Below are 24659 nucleotides of genomic sequence, written 5' to 3' on the forward strand. Positions count from 1 at the left end.
AATGATGGACCGAGATATACAGGCGCCGATGTGATGAAGCACACAGCAAATGTGGAATGTCGACTACTCATTATTGCACGATTACCCTCACATTATTCAGCACAAGCTGCAGAATTATTGGCGTGGATACTCGCGCTCGAGAATCACGCAGACCGGGAAGTAAAGGTGCCAGGTTTGCTTGGGCCTGAACCAGTCTGTACTGGGTGCTTGGCTGGCTGAGGTGTTACAAGATGGGCAGCCATGGCGTGCCTTGCGGCTTGGTAATCCGTCTTATGAGACAGAGTTTTGATGGGAGGGTCGCTGGAGCGGAGAGCTGGTCGATAGGGCCAGGATATCTCGCAGAAGCAATGTACAATAAACCAATGTCTAATGGGCACAGCCCGCAAGGAAACTGAAACGTACTACGATTCTGGCGCACCGCAGCTTCACTTCCACCCCGGGCCGGCCACGGTTGCAGCTATGCACTGCCACAAATGCGGTCAGGCTCTGCCGGGCCGAAAGGCTTACTGCTGCGTTAGTAACTACACACGCGTGAGCACTCTTAACTAGCGCGGGGCCCAAGTGGTTATAGAAAGACAAAGAATGTCACTTATCTGATGCTCGAGCAGCAAAGAAAGAGGAAGAATATATGGGCTCTTCTAGGGTTATGTAGTGAACTGTGTCTCGATTGATGGAGTGCGTCGAGTGTTTGGTGTGGACACTGTAACATTGTATTGCTGTTCGGGACCCCTGCTGGAGACGTGATCACGGAAGTCCGACTTGCTTTTCTCACGCTCTCAGCTTTAAAAAAAAAATCAGCTGACAAGCGGAGCAATGCGGAGTGCGTCGAGTGTTTGGTGGGTGGCCAGTGGTCGGCCTGGCTGCTCCTGCTCCCATCCTTTGCTCGTGGCCCCCTTCACTGATGTACATGTATCACGGTAAGGCATATTGTTTGTAAGGTCTTTAACTGGTGGACTGAGACAGCGGGACCATCACATTAACTGTCTTCTAGCAGAGTGCGACTGTGGGCTTGAAGTCTTTGAGCTCTCTGCTTCTACCTTGCATATCCCTGAAATAATTGACCCGGTTGGGCTCTTTTCCCCACTTATTACAACTCGCCCTATTCCCTCTATGCCGGGGGAAAGCTTTTAGCCTTGGGAAAATGGCGGTGTCCCGCGGCAAGAAACCCTATGGGCTTCGCTCATTTAAAAAAAAAAAAAAAAAAAAAAACACACGGATACCGCTGAATTCCCCACAAATCAGGGTGCAGGGTCCAGAAAGGGGGCGAGCTTACTGGAGGAGCAGTCCTAAAGGTCCACTGGATGCATTTTTTCAGGGCGAAACCTGTTGCCAAGATATGGAGACACGCTCCCTGGATACGCCAGTGCATGTTCCAGAGGCGGACAATAGCCATCACCCTGTGGACCTTGATAACGATTCCCTCCTGCAATTGTGCTATGGCTTACAGGATCGTTCTACAGCACTTACTGGCAGTAGGGATAAAGAAATACTGCCTCTCAAAGAACTGTCCAACTTGCCGATCTCTGGAGAACAGGAAGCCAATAATAATACTGTGCTGCCAACTATTGCCTGGTTTGAGGCACAGGTGCCAGCAGACACAGCACAATTGGTTCCAGTCTTGGAGGTCGCCATAAAGGATCTTGGGGGCAATCCCCTGGCTGTGCCAGTGGTGGATACAAGACTCTCTGCAAGTCCAAATCTTGTACTTGACTGTTGTGCTTGCAAGTGACTCTTTGCAAGATGACTTCAGTACCCATGATACAACCAGTACAGCCCAAAGTAACGGAATCTCGGCTTTTGCAATAAACATCCTGTTAAAGCTGTGAGGCACCATACACAAAGATCTTAAATTGCAGGGGGCAGCCATCTCGATGCTATATAAACATCTGATTTTTCTGAAAAAAGGCACTGATCCCACTATCGGACTCCCGGAGAGAAAACTCTAATGAACAATCCTCTCCCAGCCAGGCGTTTTCTATTCATGTTTTCTCGGACTCGTTGGAAGTGCCTAAAGCTGTGACAACTGCCTTGCCTACAAAGGTAAAGGCAGGGACTGGAAAAGTAGCCCTCTCCAGGAGACAGGTGAGGTTGGCAAAAAGGCAGGTTCCTCATATATATCCCCCAACCTGCCTCCTCTAGGGGATAAACCGCCTGATGTGGCCCAACCTCTGAATTCTACATTGCGGCCTGGCAACACTAACATCTCAAAGAAGCAAAGAAAACGTGCTGCACGGCGTAAAAGGCGATCTGCCCAGACAGCCCTTACTAGTTGGTTGATAAAGAGGATCCCCAGAGCCTTACCCCCTCGGCAGTTGAGCCAAATAGTCCCATTTTGGGCACTGAAGGGAGGAACCCGGTGCAGCCTACATTACCACTTGTACATCTTTCGCCTGATGCTATGCTATGTCCAGCACAGCCATCTCTGAGCCAAAGACTCCCCCTGCTGTAGCTTTGGAATCCAAAATCTAGCACCAGCTCTGGGGTCCAAAGGAGCTCGGCAGTTAAATCGGCCTGCTCTCCTGGCTTTGCACAATAAGATCCCCTCGCTTAGAATTTTGAATTCCAATGATTTTGACTTTGTGGAACATCTATGTGTCCTTGGGTCTACAGCCATTAAGCTACATTGCATCCTACCGGAATCCACAGCACTTATTAGGCGGCATAAAGCGTCATTGGATTATCTGGGCTACGCCCTGGACTTACCAGTTACTAAGGAGGTGACCAGTGGGGGCTGTGTTAAATGTAATTGCGACCAAGAAGCCCAATAAGTTGTTATTCCAAAGCAGCTCCCTACAAGGTCCGTGGCTGGGTGTAGTGATGCTCAGGGATGGGAGTGGTTAAAGTCCATGATTGCCTTAAAAACTGTTTGAGTGAAATTGGTCGCTGTCTAGCTGGAACATCAGAGGCTTCAGCCATTGGCTAAATGGCGATACCTGTCTGGACTTGCTGGCGCCTCATGATGTGTTCATGCTACAAGAGACGTGTGGTGTACTTTTGACATTTAGTTTGATGGGTACACAACCTTCCAGGTCAAGGCCACCAAGGGTGAACAGGGTCCTCTTTCAACCCGAGAATAGTCCATCAAGCTGTCCCTGGGGGCAGCCTTCTGGCAGTCCAGGTGTCCCCTCCAGGTGGGTAAGGCAGTTGCCAGGACATAATATGTGTGTATGACCCTCCTGGTGAAATCATGACGGTGAATATTATTGACCAACTTGAAGCCATACTCACTACTTGGTAGGTTTCACCTGACGATTGTTCGGTCATCGTTGGTGGGGATTGGAATGCTAGAGTAGTGGATGAAGGGGATTGTGGGGTCTTTGATAATGTCCTCGACTACTGTAGCATGCCTCTCAAAAAAATCTAATAGAAAAGGGAGGTTGTGGTTAGATCTGCTGAAAGAGTGGAATTGTACGGTCCTAAATGGGCGCACAAAGGGTGACCATCCCAGGCAGACTACTTGGGCTGCTGGTTCCAGGTTCCAAGAGGGGCACCTTGGACTACATGGCAACCTTTGATTCTTTATTGGAGTGTGTTATGCGATTATAAATGTTACAGAATACCTATAGTGATCATGCTTTGGTTGTACTCATTATGTCTGGTGCAGGAGGGCCCAGGGAATTGTGCCTCTGCAGCGACTGTATTCCTAACAGCGCAGGGAACAGGATCCATTGGTCCCAAAAGAACACAGAGGGTGAATTCACTTGCTTTCCCATCGGGTTGTAGTATAAACTGGGGGTAAAAACCCAGAGGCTATTGAAGACTAGATTGACGGTCTGTCCTTGAGTCTTGTCAGGGGTAGACCAGCACCAAACATTAAAAATCTGACAAATCCTCTCAACGCCGGGGGGTGAACTGACTCAGAAAATCGTGAACCCTATTTCAGCTGAAACAATGGTCTAACTGTCCACCTAAGCTAGGGAACTCTCCCATCACAGGCGTGCTGTATGCAGATGACCTGATATTGTACAAAAGAACTCTGTCGGGCATCAAGAGCATGCTAAAGGAACTCACAGTATGCCTCCCAGCTGGGATTTACCATCAATCTAGGGAAGACCAAGATAATGTTGATTACCAGAAAGGGACCAAGACATCTGAAATTGAAACCAGCATGGGCACGATAGAATTTGCCGATTCTTATTTGGGCCAGGAATTTGAAGTATCATCCAATTCCGATCGGATAATCGCACAAAAAAAAAAAAAAAGAGTTGAGCTAAACTGCTAGCGCTACAGGTCTGCAAATTTGCCAGGGGGCCCTCAGGGTACAGTATGGCCGCCACTGGATCAACAGTGCTTTGTGCCGGCCATGCTTTATGGTCTGGAAGCTCTGGCTATGCAGGACCTGAATTGGCTCAACATTTTTTTGGAGGGCCATTATTAGGCCTATGCCCGCCCTGTTCCATGCAATATTTTAGGCTTGAATTAGGTTTAACCTCACTAAGGGGAATGGCCCGGCGTGCCCGGGGTGTTTACTTGAAATCGTGTAGCTCACCTGTGTGCAAACTGCTTGCCGTAGTAGGAAATAATTACGACTCAGAAAAGGTCCTGCATGGGGGTAACTTTAAACATCTTAATGAATCCCATTTTTTGGAGATTGAGGGATGGATCCAAACAAAGAGAAAGCAACCATATGCCCGCTTGAAAAATCATTTGTATCCAAGTAAAATCGATGGGACTGGTGTCAAAATTATTCCCACTTAAACTGAGAGAGTACGAGGCAGTGACTCATGTAGTGCACAGGAGGACACAACCTTATCTACTCCTGTGTCCGGATCCGGATGTAAGGGATTTTTTGTTATGGTTGCGTAATAACCAATTATGGGTCCTTGCCATTACGTCCCCCCACCAGGGCTTGGCATTAAAGGATAGGTCCTGTCGTATCTGTGGAGATCCGATTCTTTGGAGACCACCAGACATGTACTCACTTCTTGCCCTAAATTGGGATCATTGTATACGAGTATGCTGGGAAAATTGGTTCATTGCTATGAGGCTATCCTTGGAGATCCATTTTGGGACTACTGTCTTAATTCAGATACCGTTTCATCTCAGCTTGATCTATTTAGAGTGTGGACACATGTCAGGAATTTACTGCCGAATTAATGTTATTAACCTCTTGACTTTTAGTATTTTATCATGTCGTTTTGACATTCTTATTTTATTTGTGTTTTTTGCTGTTACTTGGCGTTTTGATATATTGCTTTGTGGCAGTGTTGATTTAGTGAATTGGTTATGTAATATGTGTTGATATATCTGTTATATTTTATATTTTGTGCAATGTTCAAATTTTGGACTAAAACAATAAAGATTATTATTATTATTTATTATTGGTGGACAGAGTCTTGTGGCAAACATGTCAGGAGCAGTCAAGTTTCATCAAATACTTTTTTTTAGGAAATCTTAGTTCACTGGTGTTTTTCAGGTGAATGAATATTACTTTGTACTTTGCTGCTCGAGTAGTAATTATTCAAATTGATTATTGATAACACGCTTACTACCCGTAGGTTTCTAAGCGCGGACCCAAGGATCGAACCTGTGCTGCTCTGCGTCATCTTGCTTCCAAGGCGGCTGCGTTGCCCCTGAGCTATTAAAGAATTAAGCATAATATGAGCTTCCGGGTCTTGACATAGAAGTCAACCCCACCGTGGCTTGGAAGGAGAAGCGCATAACTAATCGCACAACGAAAAAGAGCTCATCCTTCAGTGGAATATACACATTAATAAAAAATCATAATGCCAATAATTGGGCATACAATCTGGCACAATTCATGCAATTTACCGGAAATTGCTACAGTGATATTCCCGGAAATCGACTTTAAATCTCTGACAAGAGGTGCGCTAGAATTGCTGTACCGTTTCATTTTCCATTTGACTAAATCATTTCTAATTCCATAAATTCTCAGAGCAACCAAAACCCTTTTAACACTTTAACTGGCAGGATGCATGTGTCACAGTGTCTCTCCTTCAACTACAAATTCTGGCCTAAAGAAGCCTCTACAACCACGGTGGTGCCGAAACTGGAGTCAGAAATATCACAGCTAGTAATACAATCCAGCAAGAAAGTCATGTGGGAGTGTTAGAGTAATACGGGACAGTGAAGAACTACCTTTAAAGGCTGTTCCTCCAAAGCCAGCTCATAGAGGTCTTACTCAAGAGAAGACACATGCTTTGGATCACGTAAAAAGAAACAGCTTAATTCTTATTAAAATAGCTGTACATACAAAAATATTGAACAGAAACCAGTGGCAAATTTACACCATTTTTTGCTAACCTATTTATGGGAAATTGAACGGATCATGCATTGCTAAAATTAAACAATATACTTGGAAACGGTGTGCTCTGGGTCTGTTTGATACGTGATCTTTTCATGATATGTTACACACTATTTATATAGCATCTTACTGCCAGTGTTATGGATGAGAAGCGCTGTGGGTTGAATGGCCCTTTGGCAGAACGTAATCTGGCAAACACAAAATAAAGCCTTTACACTGTATGAAAATAGTTATAATTTCCAAAGAGAATGCAATTAGCGGTAGAGAAGGTGGATTTTGAATTTTTAGCAATTGTGACTCGGTGATGTTGTTTCCTACAGAACGGCCACTTTAAAGCCACTCAGCGCTGATAATCTGTACTGATTTTAACTGTTGGATGTATGTCTGAATGCTGCTAATGTTTTTATTGTTACGTATGCGAAACTGACTTATTTTGGAACATAGGGATTTTATCATTCAGGACACCGCAGCTGCGGTTAGTCCCCTTTCTTTTTTCGGTGAGGGGGCGGTCTTCGCCTCATTCCCCTCTCCACACCAGCATTTATGTGCTACACTGGTCGCCCCGCAGCAGACTGGCGCAGTGGGCACGCCGTCTGCGTGCTTAAGGAAAGCCAGTCTGTGCCCGTTCATGCGACGGGCGTGGATGGTGGTCCTTCTTACTATTCTGGGGGGAGGCTTCTGTCACTGGCTCCTCCGAGCACGCTACTTCCTCCTAGGTGGACAGAAGATCTTGTTAAAGTTATGCCATCCTGCGTGCGACAACAGCCTTTAGTGGACTTCAATACTATGGCGTTTCTTTTACTGCTGTTAAATACTCGGTCACTGCCGAAGCATGCAACGGAAATGTATTTTCTGCTATCTGATAGTCGTCACGCTATGCTGTTTCTCACAGAGACGTGGCTCCAGGAAGGCTCGGCCCCAGCCCTGGTCCAGGCTATCCCTGATGGATACAAGGTTATTCATTTGGATCGGCCAGAACCTCAGCATTGAGGTGGGGTTGCTGATATTTTTAAAGCGGAATTAATCTTCACTCAGTTGTGCTGTCCTCATTCTCGGACTGAGAAGGCTATGCTGCCGAGAGGTGTGATCTCCCCTGTTTTCACTTGTCAAGTTCTGATTATCTATCGCCCCCCCCAGGTTCCCATGCTGGTTTACTTGAACCTCTAGTGGACTTTATAGCTGATCTCCATATTAAAAACATATTCATTTGATTGTGCTGGGTGATCTGAATTTTAAATTCAGCCTCCCTAGGGCCTCTGCCCTTGATGTATTTTTTAACAGCGTGTCTGATCTTGATTTCCATAAGCACGTTGTAGGGCCTACCCATAAGATGGGTAATACTCTCGATGTGGTACTGGCTGATGAAACCTTACTCACTTTTCAATCTGCTGAGCCCATATTATGGACTGATTGTGACCTGCTCACTTTTAACAGTGTGAGGACAGCCTAAGATCCCGCCGGGTAGCGTTTGGCAGCGCTGTTGGCGCTCGGCCAATTTACAGGGCCTTTCATCTTCTGTCAAAGCGAAGTGCGTGGCGGCTACTGTCCATTCTCTGTCGACCTGTCTGATGCTCTTCAGGTAGCAGCTGACGAAGTAGCACCACTTCGGCTCATTGAACCTCCGCCCGACAGGAACTCAGACAAGCGGAACAGAAATGGCGCATCGATTATGATCCTATTCTTTAAATCCAGTATAAGGTTTTTTTAAAAAGATTTTAATTTTAACTTGCACAGGTATATCAACATCACTTCAACTTTACATTGTTCACATTACCATTATTACACAGCGTATATACTGGGTACACATTTCCATTATTACATTATATCTGAACCTTCTTCTCTTGTAGATTGATAAGTATTGCCTGTATCTGCTCCATATGTCTGTGGGGGGGCTCTGCATAGGTAGTAGGTCGGCATACACCTCCTCGCAGTCATTCGCCCATGTCATATCCTTTTCCCAATCATGACACGTGGGTGGTTCTTTACACTTCCAGCACATCAGTATTGCCTGTTTTGCTAATAATAGACTAAGATGCAGTAACTTGCGCCACGTGGGATTCATTTTGTGTGTTGTCCCCGGCAAACATATACCCGGATCCCATACAATGGGCTGATCTGACATTTTGTCTATTGCGTTACACACATCTGCCCAATATTTAGACAGTCGCATGCACAGTATTAGTTTTATGACGGTACGATAACCTTCTTGCCAAATTACGGTAGATCATGGTTATCGCTGTATAGCAGGTGGAGTTAACCAATCTTAACAAATATTTTCTAAAAGGTCATAAATTGTCAGATTTATCATCACAAACAAAACCAGGCACCCAGGGCCAGAATTGGGCTTTTCAATATACTTTCCACTGAAATGCCACCCCTTGCTTCCACCAAACATAAACACGTGTGGAGAGGAGGAGGGGGGAGCCCTGCGACTGGCAAAGCAAACTGAATAGCTTTTATTAAGTGGTCATTTAGGCTTTTAGCTCCCTCACTGGCTACTCCTTAATCCCCTATCCCTCCATTCTCCCACCTTCCTATTCCTCTCTTGTTCTTTTCTTTTCTATTCCCCCTCGCCAATCCTACTTCCTCTCTACCTCCCCTTCTCCACAGTTAACTGCTTTTTGCACTGTTTTACTGTCGAATGATTCATCATGTAATTTTGCTCACATTGTTTGTTTATTGTTGTTTACTGTAGGAGTTGTTCCATTGTACAGCGCCTTGGCATAAAGCGCTCTATAAATAAACAAATTAATCAATCAAGATGAACATGTTGCCATCTTTATAACCTGCATGCCACAGATCAATGGAGGCTGATGGTAGTATACGCTTGTGCGCATACACACACACACACACACACACACGCGCATGCTCTCTTTACGTTACAGCCTTTAGTTTACTTGTGGGCCAAAAGGTGTTCAGTAATCACGGAAATGTTACCCTTTGGTATGGCAGCAAGGAATACCCACAGAGATGAGTGAATTTTGCAGTTTGACTCATTATATGTAAATTCAATGATAGAACCAGGGAAATCCCCCATTGTCATATGTTTAGGAAACATCTATTATAAATATATAAACCCCAAAGCCGCCAACCCAAAGTAAACCCTTTTCCTTCTTGGCACTGTATTTATTCTTCCTTTTGCTAACATAGTGATTTTGTGCCAGGCACGTGTGGTTTATGGAATGGCATTAAAAACTGCTCCAACTGAAACTACTTGGCAGATGGCACATCCAACAGTGCAAGACCAAGACTGCGCAGCACTTGCTTACTGCAGCCTTTCCAAATCAGATTGAGAAGCACACTTAAGGGTATGAACGGTATACCGGTATGAAAAATGTGACGGTTATTATAGTTCAATTGAGTGGTTCACGGTATCTTTAACGGTATACCGGTATACTGTTACATCCCTGCCCATAGCATGTGCAGTATGCCTGCCTCATCACTCCCACATCTGGGGCACTTTCAATCTGCCATAGGGTATATGGTTTTAAGCCTGGCCAGAGTGTAATAGGTTTTGTGTAGTACTTTATAATGTATCAGTCGGTATCTCGAGTTGCGAGAAATATTCCTTGTTAGCGTGCATAGTTGAGTCCATTGCTGGTCTGCGAAGGGGTGGCCCAGGTCTAGTTCCCATTAGCCTCTAGCGTTCGGGTGGGCACAGCCTCCCTAATGGAGGATAAGATTTTGTATAGTGTAGAAGCGGACGTCTTGGTCGCAATGGAAGTGAATATGTATCCCAGGCCTAGGTGTATCTGTGGTTCAGTGGGAAATGTCTCCCAAACATTTGCCATGGTGGAGCGCAGTTGTAAATATAACTTCCGTAAAGGGGTGTCCCCTACGGTTCACCTGATCCTCTCCAAGCTGACGAATTGTTTATCTAAGAATGGGTCACCAAACTGGTTTATTCCCTTGTCCCTCCAGTGTGTGGCGAGGGTTTTATCTTGTGTTGGGGGAAGATAGTGAGCATCCCATAGTGGCATGTTCGGATTGTATGAAACCTTGTGTCCGGTTCGCCCCACTATTGGCTTCGGCTGCTCTGTGTAAGAGCTTTGTTGGGTCCAGTGTGTATCCAGATCTGCCATATGCGTGTGTATAGTACGGGCAGCATTGGGGGAGTGTTCTGGCCGTGCGGTCTAGCTGGGTGTCGAGTATCGTGTTGAAATGTCCATCGCTAATTATGTGTGCTCTAGGGTATTTGGCACATTTCCGGAAGACTCTACTATAGTAATCGGGTCGTCTATGTTTGGCCCGTACATATCGAGGAGTAGAACCTCCACTTCGGCTAGCCTCCCATGAACTAACATACCGCCCTTCCGAATCACTTTCTGTCGCATGATGTGTAAATGGTAGCGTTTTATGTATTACGGTCAGTACCCCAGGCTCTGCTAGAATACGTTGTGTAAAAGCGGTGGGTGCCCCAACCTGGAGCTTTCTTATCCGCCTAGTGAGCGAGCAAGTGTGTCTCCTGGAGAAATGCAATTCGGGCTCCAGTCCTGTTAATTTCCAGTTTATCAGTTTAATCCCAGTTGAACGCTTCTCAGCCCTACTCTGCATTGTTTTTAGATGGATTGACTATGTGCATGTGTCCCATACTTCTCTTGTTTGTCCATACAGTGTGAGCCTGAGCATTTTTAACTTTTAACAACTCCCCAAACAACTTTGCACCGCACCCCCTCCCTCATAGTTCGCAAAATGTTAATTTCCCCCCCCCTCCATCCACCCATATCCCGTCTACTCAAATTAACTAAATTATGCACCCGCATTGGGGGGGTAGGGGGTCGCCCTGCAGCAGCTGAGGCCGGAGAACATAACATGACTGCCCTCAAGATTTCCAAACTTGTAACTTTACTAGTACTCATGATAAAACCTCAATGGGCCTTTTCCCAAGATAGCTGCGTGGGTAGCTGTATCGAGCTAAGTGCGTAGCCTGCTGTATTAGCTCTTTGGTTCTCTGTTCATTATCATGCCCTATGTACCATGCTAGCCCCGGCCCGAGCAGCGCTGTGTTTGCTTGGGCTGGGGGAGGGCCTCACCTTCCGACGGATGATCCGTTGCCACTGTCCCTTGCGACGTTGCCGGATATCGTCAAAGTAATCTTCTGCATGTGCAGCCGGCACTCTATAGCTCCATTGCCAGAGCGTCCGCATGCATCTCGTCGTGCCGTGGCTCGCAGGTCTAAACACGGCTATGGGGCGTGTTTCACCCGCCAGCCAGAGATGCAGGTAAGGCGGGCTCTCCGTGTCACAGAGGCGCACTAGTGTTCGTTGCAGTCACTACACCCTTTCACTCAATTTTTGGTATGTGGGTAGCTACCATCTTCACACACCAACTCCTTCCTTCTGGGGGAAAACTGGGCGATATTCTGCAGCTTATCAGCCCCGGACCTCAGCTCGCCTGCAGAGCTTACACACAGTGCTCCATTCAGCACCGTGTGCAACAGCGCCCTCTAGACCCAGTATAAGGTGTGCGCAGTGGCTTATTTGGCTGCTATCTTAGTGGCAAAAAAAAATCTTATTTTGCCCAGAAAATTGAACCTCCTTGTCTCAGCCTAAGGCCCTCTTTGCAGCTGTCAAATACTTATCTTCTTCAATCAACCCAGGAGCTCCGTGACTCTTTATCTCAGTTCTTCATTAAGAAGATTGAGACTATTCATGCCAACATCTCAGCTAGGTTTGCACCAGTTGCTGTAACATCTACCTTTGGCAATGTGTCCCTGACTATGACATGGATACTACGCGGTCGTGTTGGTCTTCCTTCTCACTCTTTTCTGAGGAGTCAGTATTTAAGGCCATTCAACAGATCAAGTCTAGAGCTCCATCCAATGTGGTGCCATTGAGAGACACGAAGGATATCTCGTCTGACCTTTTAGGGGTGATCACGGTAGCCGTAAACACCTCTTGCCAGTCTGGGTTTATCCCTCCTGAGTTAGAGGCTGCCACGGTAATCCCCTTTTAACAAACTCTTCACTGGATTCCGCTCTACCATCTAATTTTCTTCCTCTCTCGCTCTCTCTCCTGCCTGCCCTTATGAAACTTTTGGAATCGTTTTTCCCCCTCTCCTGTCTTTTCTTGAGTCATCTGATCTCCTTGACCTGGACCAGTCAGGCTTTCGGCAGGACAGGGGCACCGAGAGCATCCTGGTCTCTCTCCAGGACTATATGGCCAGGCTGGTGGACGCATGGGGAGTCAGCGCCCTGATTTTATTAGATCAGCGGCTTTCAACACCGTGGACCATCCTACCCTGCTCTACCCCCTGGCCCACATTGGTATATCTGGTCAAGTATTAGCCTGGTTTTCCTCATTCCAGGCCGACAGATCTCAATCTCCTTCGCTTCCTCCTTTTTCATCTAATTCCTGCCATCTTCGCTGCAGTTTGCAGCAGGGCTCTGCTCTGTCCCCTATTCTCTTCAATATTTACATCTAGGCACTAGTGTGTCTCATTTGCTCCTTCGGCGTCAGGTGCTATTCTTATGCCGATGACACACAGATCCAGATCCGTTTAGATCTCGATCGGGCTGAGGTGTTGTCGTGCCTTCATTAGTGCCTGACGGCCGTGGGGCAGAGGATGGGCCATAACTGGCTGAAATAGAACGGGGACAAAACTGAGGTGCTGGTGGTGCGTTCCCCCTCCTGATACCTTGCTTTGGATTGCTTCTTTCTGGCCGCCTTCTCTGGGTTCTCTCCTTGTTCCTACAGCCAAGGGGGAAAAACGTATGGGTGATTATGTCGGCCACTCATTCCATGGATGCCCAAGTATCAGCTGTATACCAGACTGGGTATTTCCATTTGAAAATTCTAAAAAAGGTGCTCCACATGATCCCGCCAACACTGCGCCTGCCCGTTGTGGCTGCCATGGTGCTGAGCCGGTTGGACTACTGCAACTCTATCTGGCACAGCCCAAGGGCTTGGTCCATCGACTCCAACGTCTTCAAAGTCTTGCAGCACGTTTGGCAACTGGGTCACCCTACGGGGCCCACATTTCCCCAGTTCTACACTCTTTGCACTGGCTCCCGGTCGCCCAGCGTATTGGATTTAAGGCGCTGTGCATTGTCCATCGGGCTTTGCATGAACAGGGACAGAGTATCTCTGCACTAAATTTGTGCCCTACCACCCGAAGCGCCCTTTGCGTTCAGCATCGGCAGGTCTGCTGTGTGGGCCCTCCTTTCGTAGCTCCCATATTGGGGGAGGTGTTTTTTCCATTGCTGCGGCTCAGCTGTGGAATGAAATTCCTCTGGCAATGAAAATAAATGCCCAACCATTTGGCTTTCAGGAAAGCCCTAAAAACACATCTTTTTTTATCTCTGCGGCTAATGGCCTGTGGCATTTCTGTTCAACTGGCTTCTGTCTCTTTCCTCTCCAGTGCCATGATGCCTTTGGGCGACCGTGCGCTATACAAGAACTCATAACATGTACGTGAATTAGCTCAAATGGAAAAATCTACTTTCACATTTCAGGTGGAGTTGGTTTTAGTCAAGCCTTTTTAACTCACATTAACTTTAATGAGGTCTGATTTATATATATGTTTTACTCTGGTTAACATGCAACTAAGTTGAATAAATTGCGTTGCTTTGTGGATGGCTATTAATGTAGATGCTAACCTGCAAACTCCATGGATAGGTTATGGAAAGGGCTCATCGGTCCTTCGAGTTCAACCAGAGTGGTCAATAAATCTGATAATGTTTTTAGGTCTATAGCAAATCAACCTTGACATAATACTTGTATGGCAGTGGTGTTGTCACCTGAAAAAGTTAAGTACCCCAGGAAGACCAGGTATCTCAGGAAACAAGGCTGAATAAAACCATGTAAAACAAAGCACTGTGACAAATGGCACTTTACTTTCAATTTGAATTAAAAATACATGAGAACAGCATTGCAGAACATGGAACCAAGAGTGTTCAAATACAGTTCAGGTACTGTACTCCTTTTGAAAACCATTGTTCCCATCACGTAGAGATTTCTTGTTTGCTTCTTCCAAAACACTCCCGTAGAAAAATATTCAGTCCCCTCCATGATGTTTATACACCAGATCATAAGGTGAGCAACATCACACCCGGTAGCTGCAGAGCAAGAAAATTGGGGTACTCCAACCAAGTTGGCCAGTTTACCACAAATTAACTTTCCTCTCTCTTGCAGGCAAAAGTGATCCCTCACCTGCAACAGCTTAAAGGAAGGGCGGGGTCAGGCACTCCCTCTTGTTTTCTCATTCGGCTGCGGCAGCAGTGATGTGAATCAGCCCTCTGCACCACTCCCCCCCCCCCCACCACCCCTGTTCCATACAACGACAGTCCACGGAATGTAGAGGCACCCAAAAGAAGAGCAAGAGCAAAAAACCAAGCAACGGCTAGGCATGGTTCCATGCGGTGTAAATAAGTCAGGCAATGCCAAAATATTAACCCACAACCTGGTACAGCGAGGGAGGAAGTATGTATAACAAACAGAAAGCCTAAATCAAAGGATCTGCATGCCCCGGCAGGTGTGATATAAACAGATTACTTTTACAAATACAGGGCTGTTTGCCTGTTATATGTCAGGTGTGCCTGAGACGCCCCCAAACTGTTCAAAGCCATCAAAAAATGTTTTTAAAAACACCAATGCTCCCCTTGAACAGTCCAAGCGCACGGTTAGATATGAGCTTAGCCTTTGCCCACATAGTAGGCTCATACCATTTTCTGCTCACATACATAGGTATAAACCATATTCATTTTGATAGGGTTCCTCAAGTACTCATGTATGGCAAAGACACATTTCCTTCTTTAACCAGGAAAAAATACGAAAATTACTCTGACATGTTAAATTACTACGCTTTGTACTGTGCCATCTACCCACCACAGTAGATTTAAAGTGCCATTCCTTGTCCGTGGCATATTGTATCCCCAAGTGGGGAAACCAGACCTCAGTTTGTTGGGAAGGAGAGCAAGAGCTAAGTATGAGCAAGGTAAGGCAGGGAATTAGGTTCCATATGCAGGCAGGCGTTAGTTCGGATGCTTTGTATCAGTGTGGGTGCACGTCAGTCCATTATATATCGACCAGGGTTCGAAATTGAGGGGAGCTGGGAGCAAATTAGCTCATACTTGATGCCTAGTAGATCCGTGTTAGCTTGACATCAACAGCTACCAGGAGCTACTTTTGGCTCCCCAAGCCAATTGATTACAAACACACACACCAAAGCACATTTGTGTGACATTTAAAGCATAAGGGGTCATAAATAATGGACACAATTGTAGGTTTCCATCTGATGTGAAAGTTAGATTTGCGGAAAGCTATGCACTAGCTCCTAGTTACTCAGTGGTAGCTCCTGGTCACTGGTTAACCCCTTAAGTGCCAAGGTCGAGATACCTTGTCCTTTTAGGCACTCTGTTTTGTGTGATTCCTGCAAAGCAAAGCAAGGGAGTCCAAACGGGGGTTGGAGCTCCCCAGCCCCCAAGTCTAGCTCCCTCCCCCGCCCAACCACGGTATGTACTTCTAAAGCACAATTTCAAGTTCAATCTTCTGACAAAGATGCATTTGGGACAATAACAGAACTAACTTAGCACGGTACAAAAACACAACAGCATAAGGTCCCAGCAGTTTAAAATGACATGGCGTAGGAGAACGTAATGTAGCGTACCATGCCAAACCTAAGAGAGCATTGCATTTTCAAAGCGGAGCAGTGCATAGCAAAGTGTAGCCCAGCTTAACACCACCATACAGGTATATCCCAAATAAGAGTATATAGAGTGAGTGCTATAGGCAGAAATGGCACAACATGCAGTGTACATTATTTTTGCATAAACATTCTTGCATAACAATATTTTTGGCAGCCATTTGCAGGTGCAACCTGCCTGGTCACATGAATAAACTAAAATTTGAAGGGAAGTTTGGTACATCTCCCTCACTTAAGGCTCCAGCTACACTCAGCAGTGGGTTACATAAATATCAAAGGCAAAACAAACTGTAGCATTCACAGTTCGCCCACACATGGAACCCAGTGACACGCGAAGCTGCAGGATTCGTGTGGAGAGGAAAGTGAAGTCAGCGACAGTTGGAACGGTCTGGAGATGCAGAGCTCGCATTTCCCAGACTCAATGTAATTTACGATAAAACAAACATAATATAATTACATCGCCTCCGTGCCCTCATTGGACAATACAGACGTGCTGACAAGCGTGCCTACCTTGTAGACGGCAAGCTCTGCCGTAGCAGAATCCGGACCGGCTGCCTACAGAAAGCGGATCACCCTGCCGCCAGCTGACAGAAGGTAAGAGCGCAGCGCCGATGCGCAGTGATAAAACCAGGCCACACACATACTCCATAAGGGTGCCGGCAAACTCCACTGAAGGGAAAGATGCACATTAAAGGAAAGGACCCGCTACCGTAGAAGCACCGTCACATTACGGGTGGCCATTTTGAGGAAGTCAGGCATTAAATGGGGATCAGCGTTTCAAAGAAGCGCTCTTACTCGTCCCAGTACAATTTAAAGACCTTATTTTCATTTCTTTCCCCACATACACAAACACACATATTATATATATTCATTAAGAAGGAACTGGTGTGTTTAGGAACAACAAAGGTGAAATAGCGCATGAAATTCCTTTGAGTATAGCATAGCAGTAAAGAAATAACTACCCACCACAGTTGCAGGAGAGATGGCAATGCACAGTGTGCTCCCCCCAGCGATGTTTCTACCAGAAATTGGTGAAGCAACTATACCATGGCTCAAAGGATTTGAACACTATGCTAATGTAGTGTGTGAAGTAAACTATAGCGCAGACAGAAAAAAAATCATTCATGCATTGTTTGGGGTCAGCAGGACAGGAGAAGTTTCAAGACCTGGCCAACCTAACAGGTGAAGAGAGCGACGACATGAACGAATATGAGAAAGCCATAAAGAAAATGAGCAGACACTATAAAAAAAATACTAAGTACTATTTTGGAGGGATACAAGTTTGGGAAACGCATACAAGACTACGGTGAAAGTGTAAAATACATGACAGCTTTGCTGAAGCTGGCAAGGACCTGCAAATTCAATCAGCAACTTGATGAAAGACTCGTGGATCAATTTATGTTAGAATGGAGCAGCACCGAAGTAAGAGACGTTGTGGGCAGAGGATGACCCACCACTAAAGGCCATTTTATGTATGACCAATGAAGTTGAACACACAAAAAAAACTGTAAAGACAGTGGAAGAGTGAAAGAAATTACTGTAAAAAGCCCTCGTGTCAGCGCACTGCAACCCAGTGGTGAATTGACTGCAGTAGTAGACAATTAAGGTGTGAGAAGGAGATGGAATAGTGACAACACAGAGGGGATTAACAGGGAGGCCAGAAGAGGTTCAACCATGGACTTGTGTATTTATCAAAGAAAGGAGCATCCCCCCTCCTGAGCTGCACGCACCAAAGACCCCTGAAGGTACGGCTAGATCCGAATGCAATAGAGTCTGTATTTACAGTTGAAGGGCCAGAGAAGCATATTAGTTAGACTCTCCTCAAAGAGGTATTCAAAGACGAGATCGGATGCTTGAAGGGCTTCACACATTGCATACTACTTAGGGAAGGTTGCAGACCAGTTGCCCAGAAACTCTGCAATGTTCTGTTGTCAATGAGAGATGAAGTGAAGATTGAATTCCGAAAGCTTGAAGAACAGAGGATTAGAGAGAGAATTGCTGCTTCTGAATGGGTATCACCCCTGGTGGTAGTGAGAAAAAGCTTGGGGAAGGTCAGAATTTGTGTGGACCTCAGACAACTAAATAAATGTGTAATCCCAGAGAGGCATCCACTACCTAACATACAAGAACTGATATCAACAATGGGGCCGGCAAAAGTATTTACAACACTGCAGTGTATCCTCAAATTAAACTCCATAAGGAATCTCGACATTAACGGCATTTATAACACTGGAAGGTCTGTTCTAATACTGATGGATGCCATTTGGCCTTATACCTATATCTGCGGCTGCTATTAATATTTGAAGAAGAATGTGTAATTTTTTTTCAGAATGGCGTGTTAGTGTGCACCGAGAACAAAGAAGACACGATAGGCGATTAGACAATTCTCAAGAAACTGCGTGATGTTGAAATGACCCTAAGCAGTGAAAAATCGAAGATCAATAGAAAAAAAGAGAACAAATATTTAGGGTGTTTGATCAACAAAGAAGATATCTATCCCAAGAAGGATCTTATCAATACGATAGAACACATTGCAACTCCTAATTGCAAGGAACATGTTAGAACAGTTTTGGGAATGGCAGAGTACTAGTCAAAGTTTGTCAGAGGATTTGCTGATCACACGAGTGCCTTGAGAGGCGCATTAAAGACAAACATAGAGTTCATGTGGGACGACAATTGTGAAGATGAATTTCAGTACATTATTAAGAGGGCGTTAGCAATGGCACCAGCGTTGCATAACTACGAGAGGGGACTACACACTGCGATTACTACGGATGAAAGCAATGTGGGTTAGGTGCTGTTCTTACACAAATTAAGAAAGGAAAGGAGCATGTAATAGCATTTGTCTCACGACTGCTAAAGGGACCTGAGAGAGCTTATGCAACCATAGAAAAAGAGGCTCCAGCCATCAAATGGGCTGTGGATAAATTCTGACGTTTTGTTTGGGGCACCAGCTTTGTTTTAAATACAGATCACAAACCTTTGGTCGAGATGTTTTCCATGAAAGGTCTGGACAAAGAGTCAGGGAGAAAAAGAAGATGGGTGTCCGGGTTGCAGGAATTTCATTTCGCAGTTCAGTATATCACTGGTGTGTGGAACTATGCCGCGAATTGTCCGTCGCGGATGACAAGTGTGGAAGTTGGAGGTATAGATGAGGAACAAGATGCAGTTTGTGAAATAGATGGAGGTATACTGTGAGGAAAGGGTCATTGTTCACAAAACCAAACCAGTGCCATATATCATCCACAAACCACTGGAATTGTGGAAAGATATAACAGGATAATTAAAGAAGCCATTAGATGGGCGTGGTCAAATGAAGGGATTGGAAAGAGGTGGTAAAAAGAACTATGTTTTCTTATGGGTTCACATTACACAGCATTACTGGGGTTTCACCCTTTCAACATAGTAGAGGAAGGAAGGGTGCTACAAAGTTGTCACCGGGTTGGATGGGTGAGATGACTGGCATGGGAGTGAGGTTAGATGAAGTGAAAGACAACATCAGATGAGAAACAAGGCTTTGCGAGATAATAGGAGATTCAGGAGGCATCTTCTCCTGAGAGTGGGAGGCTGGTTCACAATCAGATTGCCGGTTGTGTTGAAAGCTGATAGGTGCCAATGGTCAGGCCAATTGAGGTGATGGAGGTTTTCAAACATGCTGTGAAAACAAAGGATGGGAGAGTATGGAACCGGGAATGGTTGATGGTGGTAGGAGCGAGTCAGGGGGCTAAAATGTGTGGAGGAATTGGTGTAGGAAAGGAGAAAGTTTGTAGGGGTGGTTTTTCCTTTTCAGATACGGCAGATGTGTCTTCTACAGATATGGGAGAAGCTACCGAAGACCGAGATATCTGGATGATTACACCCGATAATGAGAGAGAATAACTTTTGTGAAAGAAAGGGGGTGTGTAGCATGTGGCCCACACCGTGTCATGGAACCCAGGAACACAGTGTTGAGTGCAGAGCTGAGTAGCGGGATGCGCCTGGAGAGGAAGGTGGAGTTGGCTTGCATTTCCCAGACTCAATGTAATTTACAATAAAACATTAATATAATTACATCGCTTCTGTGTCCTCATTGGACACTACACAAACCATCACAGAACTCTATATAAATGAAACAGACAAACATGGTAATTTGGTTTACTGTTGAAAAGGAGTGATTCTATAGGAAAAGTGTCTGTCCAATTTCTCAACGCTGCCCAAACCTAAGACTCCTGCTTTGACAGCAAATCTATAAGGGGCGTGATGTGGCCTACCAAAAACCGGATTATACAGATTGTGTTTGTTGCACAACGCCTTCTCCAACTTTAGATGGATGGGCCACCGCGCATCCACCTTACCCTCATCCCTTTGGTCCCACACACACACGCACCAGTGACTCGACCAGTTAAGGTACAGGACTCCATGTCCCCACCACCAACTGTGACTCCAGAAACTGCATTGCTCCCACTCACCATCAGAGGACCAGCTATGCCCCTATAATCTCTGCACTCCCTTTTGACACCATTAGGTCCAGCACTATTCATAAGCCCCCTCACCACTTCACTCCCAGAACCAGGTTACAGCTCCATTATTTTTGGGTCCAGCTCTCGCTGCTCACCATCGCAAGTCCAGAACTTTCTCTGGCCCCTTCTCTCATCACATTTGTTTCGTTATTCCTCACATCACCACTTTAGATACTGATTGTCTTCATGCTTGCTTGTACTACCAAACCTCAACCTCATCCTATTATGTCCAGCATTGTCACTTATACTACCCAACCTTGCTCTCACCCCATAAGGTCCATCATTGTCAATGTTTCTTATGACTTCCCAAAATCCTCAGAACAAAAAGTGTAGCACCTGAAGTGATCCAACGCACCACAGATTGAAAATGATTACATGACGGTCCAGTAGTCCTTCTCCCTCGTACCACCTAAGGTCCAGCAGTCTACCAATATCGCCTTTTAATAGATCTAGGATCTAAAACTTCCCATTAGTCAATAAACTGTTGCTTTTACCTTTGAATAGTCTGGTTAGTTTAATGACGGCCACTTCCGGCACTAATCCCATCTCCTAGGTCAACTAGTGTCATAAAAACATACCTCTGTGTATGAGAATGCCCATAAGGGGCATTAGGGCACATTTAGACAAACATAATGGGTCAACTATAACAGGACTGTTATTGTTTACGTCTCATGTGAAGTTATATTTGTGGCGCCTCCACCTTCTAAGAGCTGTATATAAATAAGAGTAGGTTTGACAGCCTAATTTCCAGAAGAATTAAGGGTTCAAGCAAATCTCCATGAGTAGAACTTGGGACTGGAGGCTGCACACAAAACTCTAAAGGGAAAGCTTAAAGCAATCTTAAAAGTCTTGTATATGCTCCCTAGATCTCGTTTAAGTGCAGCAGCACTCATGCTTCACTGGTATCCATTTTAGTCAAACCCTGTACACATCTCCCTCGCCACACCTGGTCGGGCATACCCTATGCTCCAACCCACCACTTTAGGTCATGCATTGTTTACACTCTCTAAGCCTTTTATATCCACAACCCCCCCCATACCTGCCTAACTTCTGGGTTTAGCCCGGAGACTCAGGGTTTTCACGCTCTTCTCCGTCCCTCCGGGGAAGAGCGTGGAGTCTCTGGGTTTTCGCCACAAGGCAGGAGCAGTGAACCTTGAAGAGGCTGTGGCTGCACTTGTAAATTGTAAATCATGTCTGTTTAGGTGATTTTATAATTAAGGGTTACTTTTATTTGTTCCTGCCAGAGAAGCGCTGATCAAGGGCTTGATAAAATATTAAAGCAATGTCTCAGCAGGACTCACAGGCTGCAGGTAGGTTTCCCTCATTCTCCTTGTTGCTTTTAAGTAACCCATTTGGATGCAGGCAAGTGTGTGGGAATGGTAAATTTCTCCGTCAAGCCACAGCCCAGTGGGATGGACTCTTTAACATTTAAAAGCCCCATAATCTGCATCTACTCTGAAGTAAATACCAGACTAACAATGCATATTAGTCTGTGCCTTGCCGGCTTGGTTGACATGACACAGAAAGGAAACTTGTATGCCTTTTTCCTGAAACCAAACCTTTCATAAGAAAGAAGGTGTAATCTCAGAGACTAAATTGAGACAATCTGCATTTTCAAACATATGGTTGTGTAATCGATGTCAGAAACACTGCATGGGTGTTTTAGTCAGAGTGGCACCACTGGCGTGAAACCAGAGAAGCAACCTCTACTATGCTGGCATCACATTGTGCAGTGTTCCGGGTAGTTTTCACTCGGACTGGCATACAGGGCAAAGCCCGAAACAAAAACTCAAAATGTTGGTGTGGGCCATTTTTTGGGGCCAAAGTGGCGCACTTTTCTGGCCAATATGGGCCAGTTTGATGATTTACTTAACTAGTTTTGACCAGTGTTGCTGAATAAATATCTTAAAAGGCACAATTTGCATCACATTTTATCCCAAAACTCCCCCTTGAGTACTAATCAAATAGTCCATCATAAAATGAATGAATTGCATTTGCAACCGTGGGCCATTTTTCCATTGGTGCCCGAGACAACGTTATGCACCAGTCCAACCTTTCTCGTACGTTTTTCATGTTCAGTGCTTCCCTGTTATGGTCTTTCACAGAGGCAAACACCTCGGGGTACAGATAGTCCAGGCCTTCTTTACCGTTGCATTCTGGTACTCGTAGTCTTATGGTTATAATGGGGAAACAAGGGGTATATTCTCAGAATCAACTTAAAGAGGCTGGAAGGCCGCCTCCGAATGGAATGGTGTGTGGGTGCGCATTTCAAAGTGATGTTTGGAGGCCCCCTTGCCTACAGCTGAGGAGCCCGGCCAGCACATGTCAGCAAAAATGCCTTTTTCTGGAGTAGTGTATGGTTTCCAAATGGAACAGGGCACTGTAAAAGTTGTAAATGCGTTTTTTTGAGGGCACAGTTTCGTGCACATAGCCGATCACACAATATAGTTTACCTTTTTGACATGTGGGCGGAGCCTTGTGCAATTGGGCGGAGTTTTGTGTGGCTATGGGCGGGGCACACATCTCCGTGTTTTTCAAATGTAGGCAGGTATGACTATGAGTCCCCCTCCACCACAATCAAATCCCATGTGCGCCTTCGCACCACGTCAAATACAACACTAAATGTGCCCACCCTCCCCCTTTTTTCAGGCCAGCCCTCTACTCCCCACACATTAGGTCCATCAACCTCAGAGTTGCCCCATCACACATTAGATCCACTCTTGCTAGTTTGACAGACACCATCCCCACTCAAACACTAGTCCATAATCCATCAGCTGATGGTCGAACACACCACATGCTGTCCCTCTTCGCAACTTGGGAGCCCTCGCGAGTCCGCTACGGCTGCTTCCCATTCCACTTAGGTCCAGCACTCCAAGTGTTCCCTTACCACACATTAGGTTCCGTCCTACGTACTCTCTGTTCGCTACTTTAGATCCAGCACACGTCATGCTCCCCATCACAAAGTTTTCTACTCACCACTTTCAAGTCCAGAACGCCGTCTTTGGCTTCCTGTAGGAGGGTCACGAACTTGGTGGTGAGCAGTCCCAGACTCTTCTCGTGCCGGCTTGGTGTGGCTGGGAGCTGCAGGGCCGAGTCCGCCATCTTCGTGCCGGTAGCGCTTCCGGGTCACGGGCACGCGCTGGAGTGGGAGCACGGTGCTCGTGCGTAGTGGTAGGGGGGTAACTTTGTTGGCTGAAAGGTTTTGCACGCGCTCGGTGAAAAGGGACACACGCATGTGGATTCAGAGTGCATTCACTAAAGTGTGCGAGGCGCTTAGCAGTTGTAAGTTCGTCTCCCCATGGGAGCCGTTACCGCCGCGATGCAACCTGGGATGGGTTTGAACAGCAGCCCGGGCGAACAGAGCAGTCAGGAAAGCAAGTGCAGCGAGTGAAAGCGAGCAGAGCACTGGCAATCAGACATGCATGAACCCGGAAACCTTGGGGATACATGTGTGCTAGAGAGAGAGAGAGAGAGGCAGCAGCAAGAAGAGAAATAGAAAGATGAAAACAAACCAGTCGGGGAAGAGCTACTGCCACCAGAGAGCAAAGGGAAATTGGTGGGTGACTGTAAGGGAGAGAAGCATACTGAGGGGGATGAAAGATGGCACAGTCAGGAAAGGGGGGAGGGGACAAGGGGAGACGAGAGACATCTTCGATTGACAGCAAAGATGGACGGGCGATCCAGAAATCGGGGAGTGATACAAATGAATAAGGACTCCATACTTCTCAGCGTAGACCCAAACAGTGGTGTACTTTTTCAAGTTTTAAATATTACAAATATATATCAACGAGTTTGATATCAAAGGGAAGGACATCACATGGCTTTTTACCCAATGATATCACATGGCATTTTGATTGGAGAAGATGATTTTGGGCAGGTAGTCTCTGCAGGACAATTTCTGATTAGATGTAAACCAAACACTCTGAAAATTACAATCCCGTTGTGTCTCACTTGATAGTAAGCATTTACTACGGTACCTAAAATATATTTCTTCTTCTCGGTGGTTCACTATAACCACACACTTTGTTGTTGCCTCTTTATCACTTCCGCGCCCCTCGGTGCTTTAAATGGGGAAACATGAATTGCAGGTTCTCGCCAATCTGGACTAGAGTGGGCTGGGGCTCAGCCTGGAAGGGTTTTAACATCGCTCTCACGCCAGAACCCGGCTGAGGTTCAATAACCAATTTCAGATAATCTCATACTGTGTCTCACTTCATTTTCATAGGTACCCATTAGTCTCAGGTTCCATGTGT

General features: G+C 45.9%; 1 protein-coding gene across 2 annotated transcripts in view; it reads right to left on the bottom strand.

Moving 5' to 3' along the window:
- E2F4 (E2F transcription factor 4) overlaps positions 1-23826 on the bottom strand; it is a 471886-nt gene extending 448060 nt beyond the window's left edge. Inside the window, exon 1 of one of the 2 annotated variants that reach the window (XM_069653900.1) lies at positions 23383-23826. In XM_069653900.1, the coding sequence (XP_069510001.1) occupies positions 23383-23508 (126 nt within the window). In that variant the 5' untranslated portion in view covers positions 23509-23826. The remainder of the gene's footprint in view (positions 1-23382) is intronic. The other variant, XM_069653909.1, reaches the window with a different exon arrangement.
- Positions 23827-24659: the final 833 nt, after the last annotated feature.

Source organism: Ambystoma mexicanum, chromosome 1p (genome assembly GCF_040938575.1).
Source record: "Ambystoma mexicanum isolate Mex_15411 chromosome 1p, UKY_AmexF1_1, whole genome shotgun sequence".
NCBI lineage: Eukaryota > Metazoa > Chordata > Amphibia > Caudata > Ambystomatidae > Ambystoma > Ambystoma mexicanum.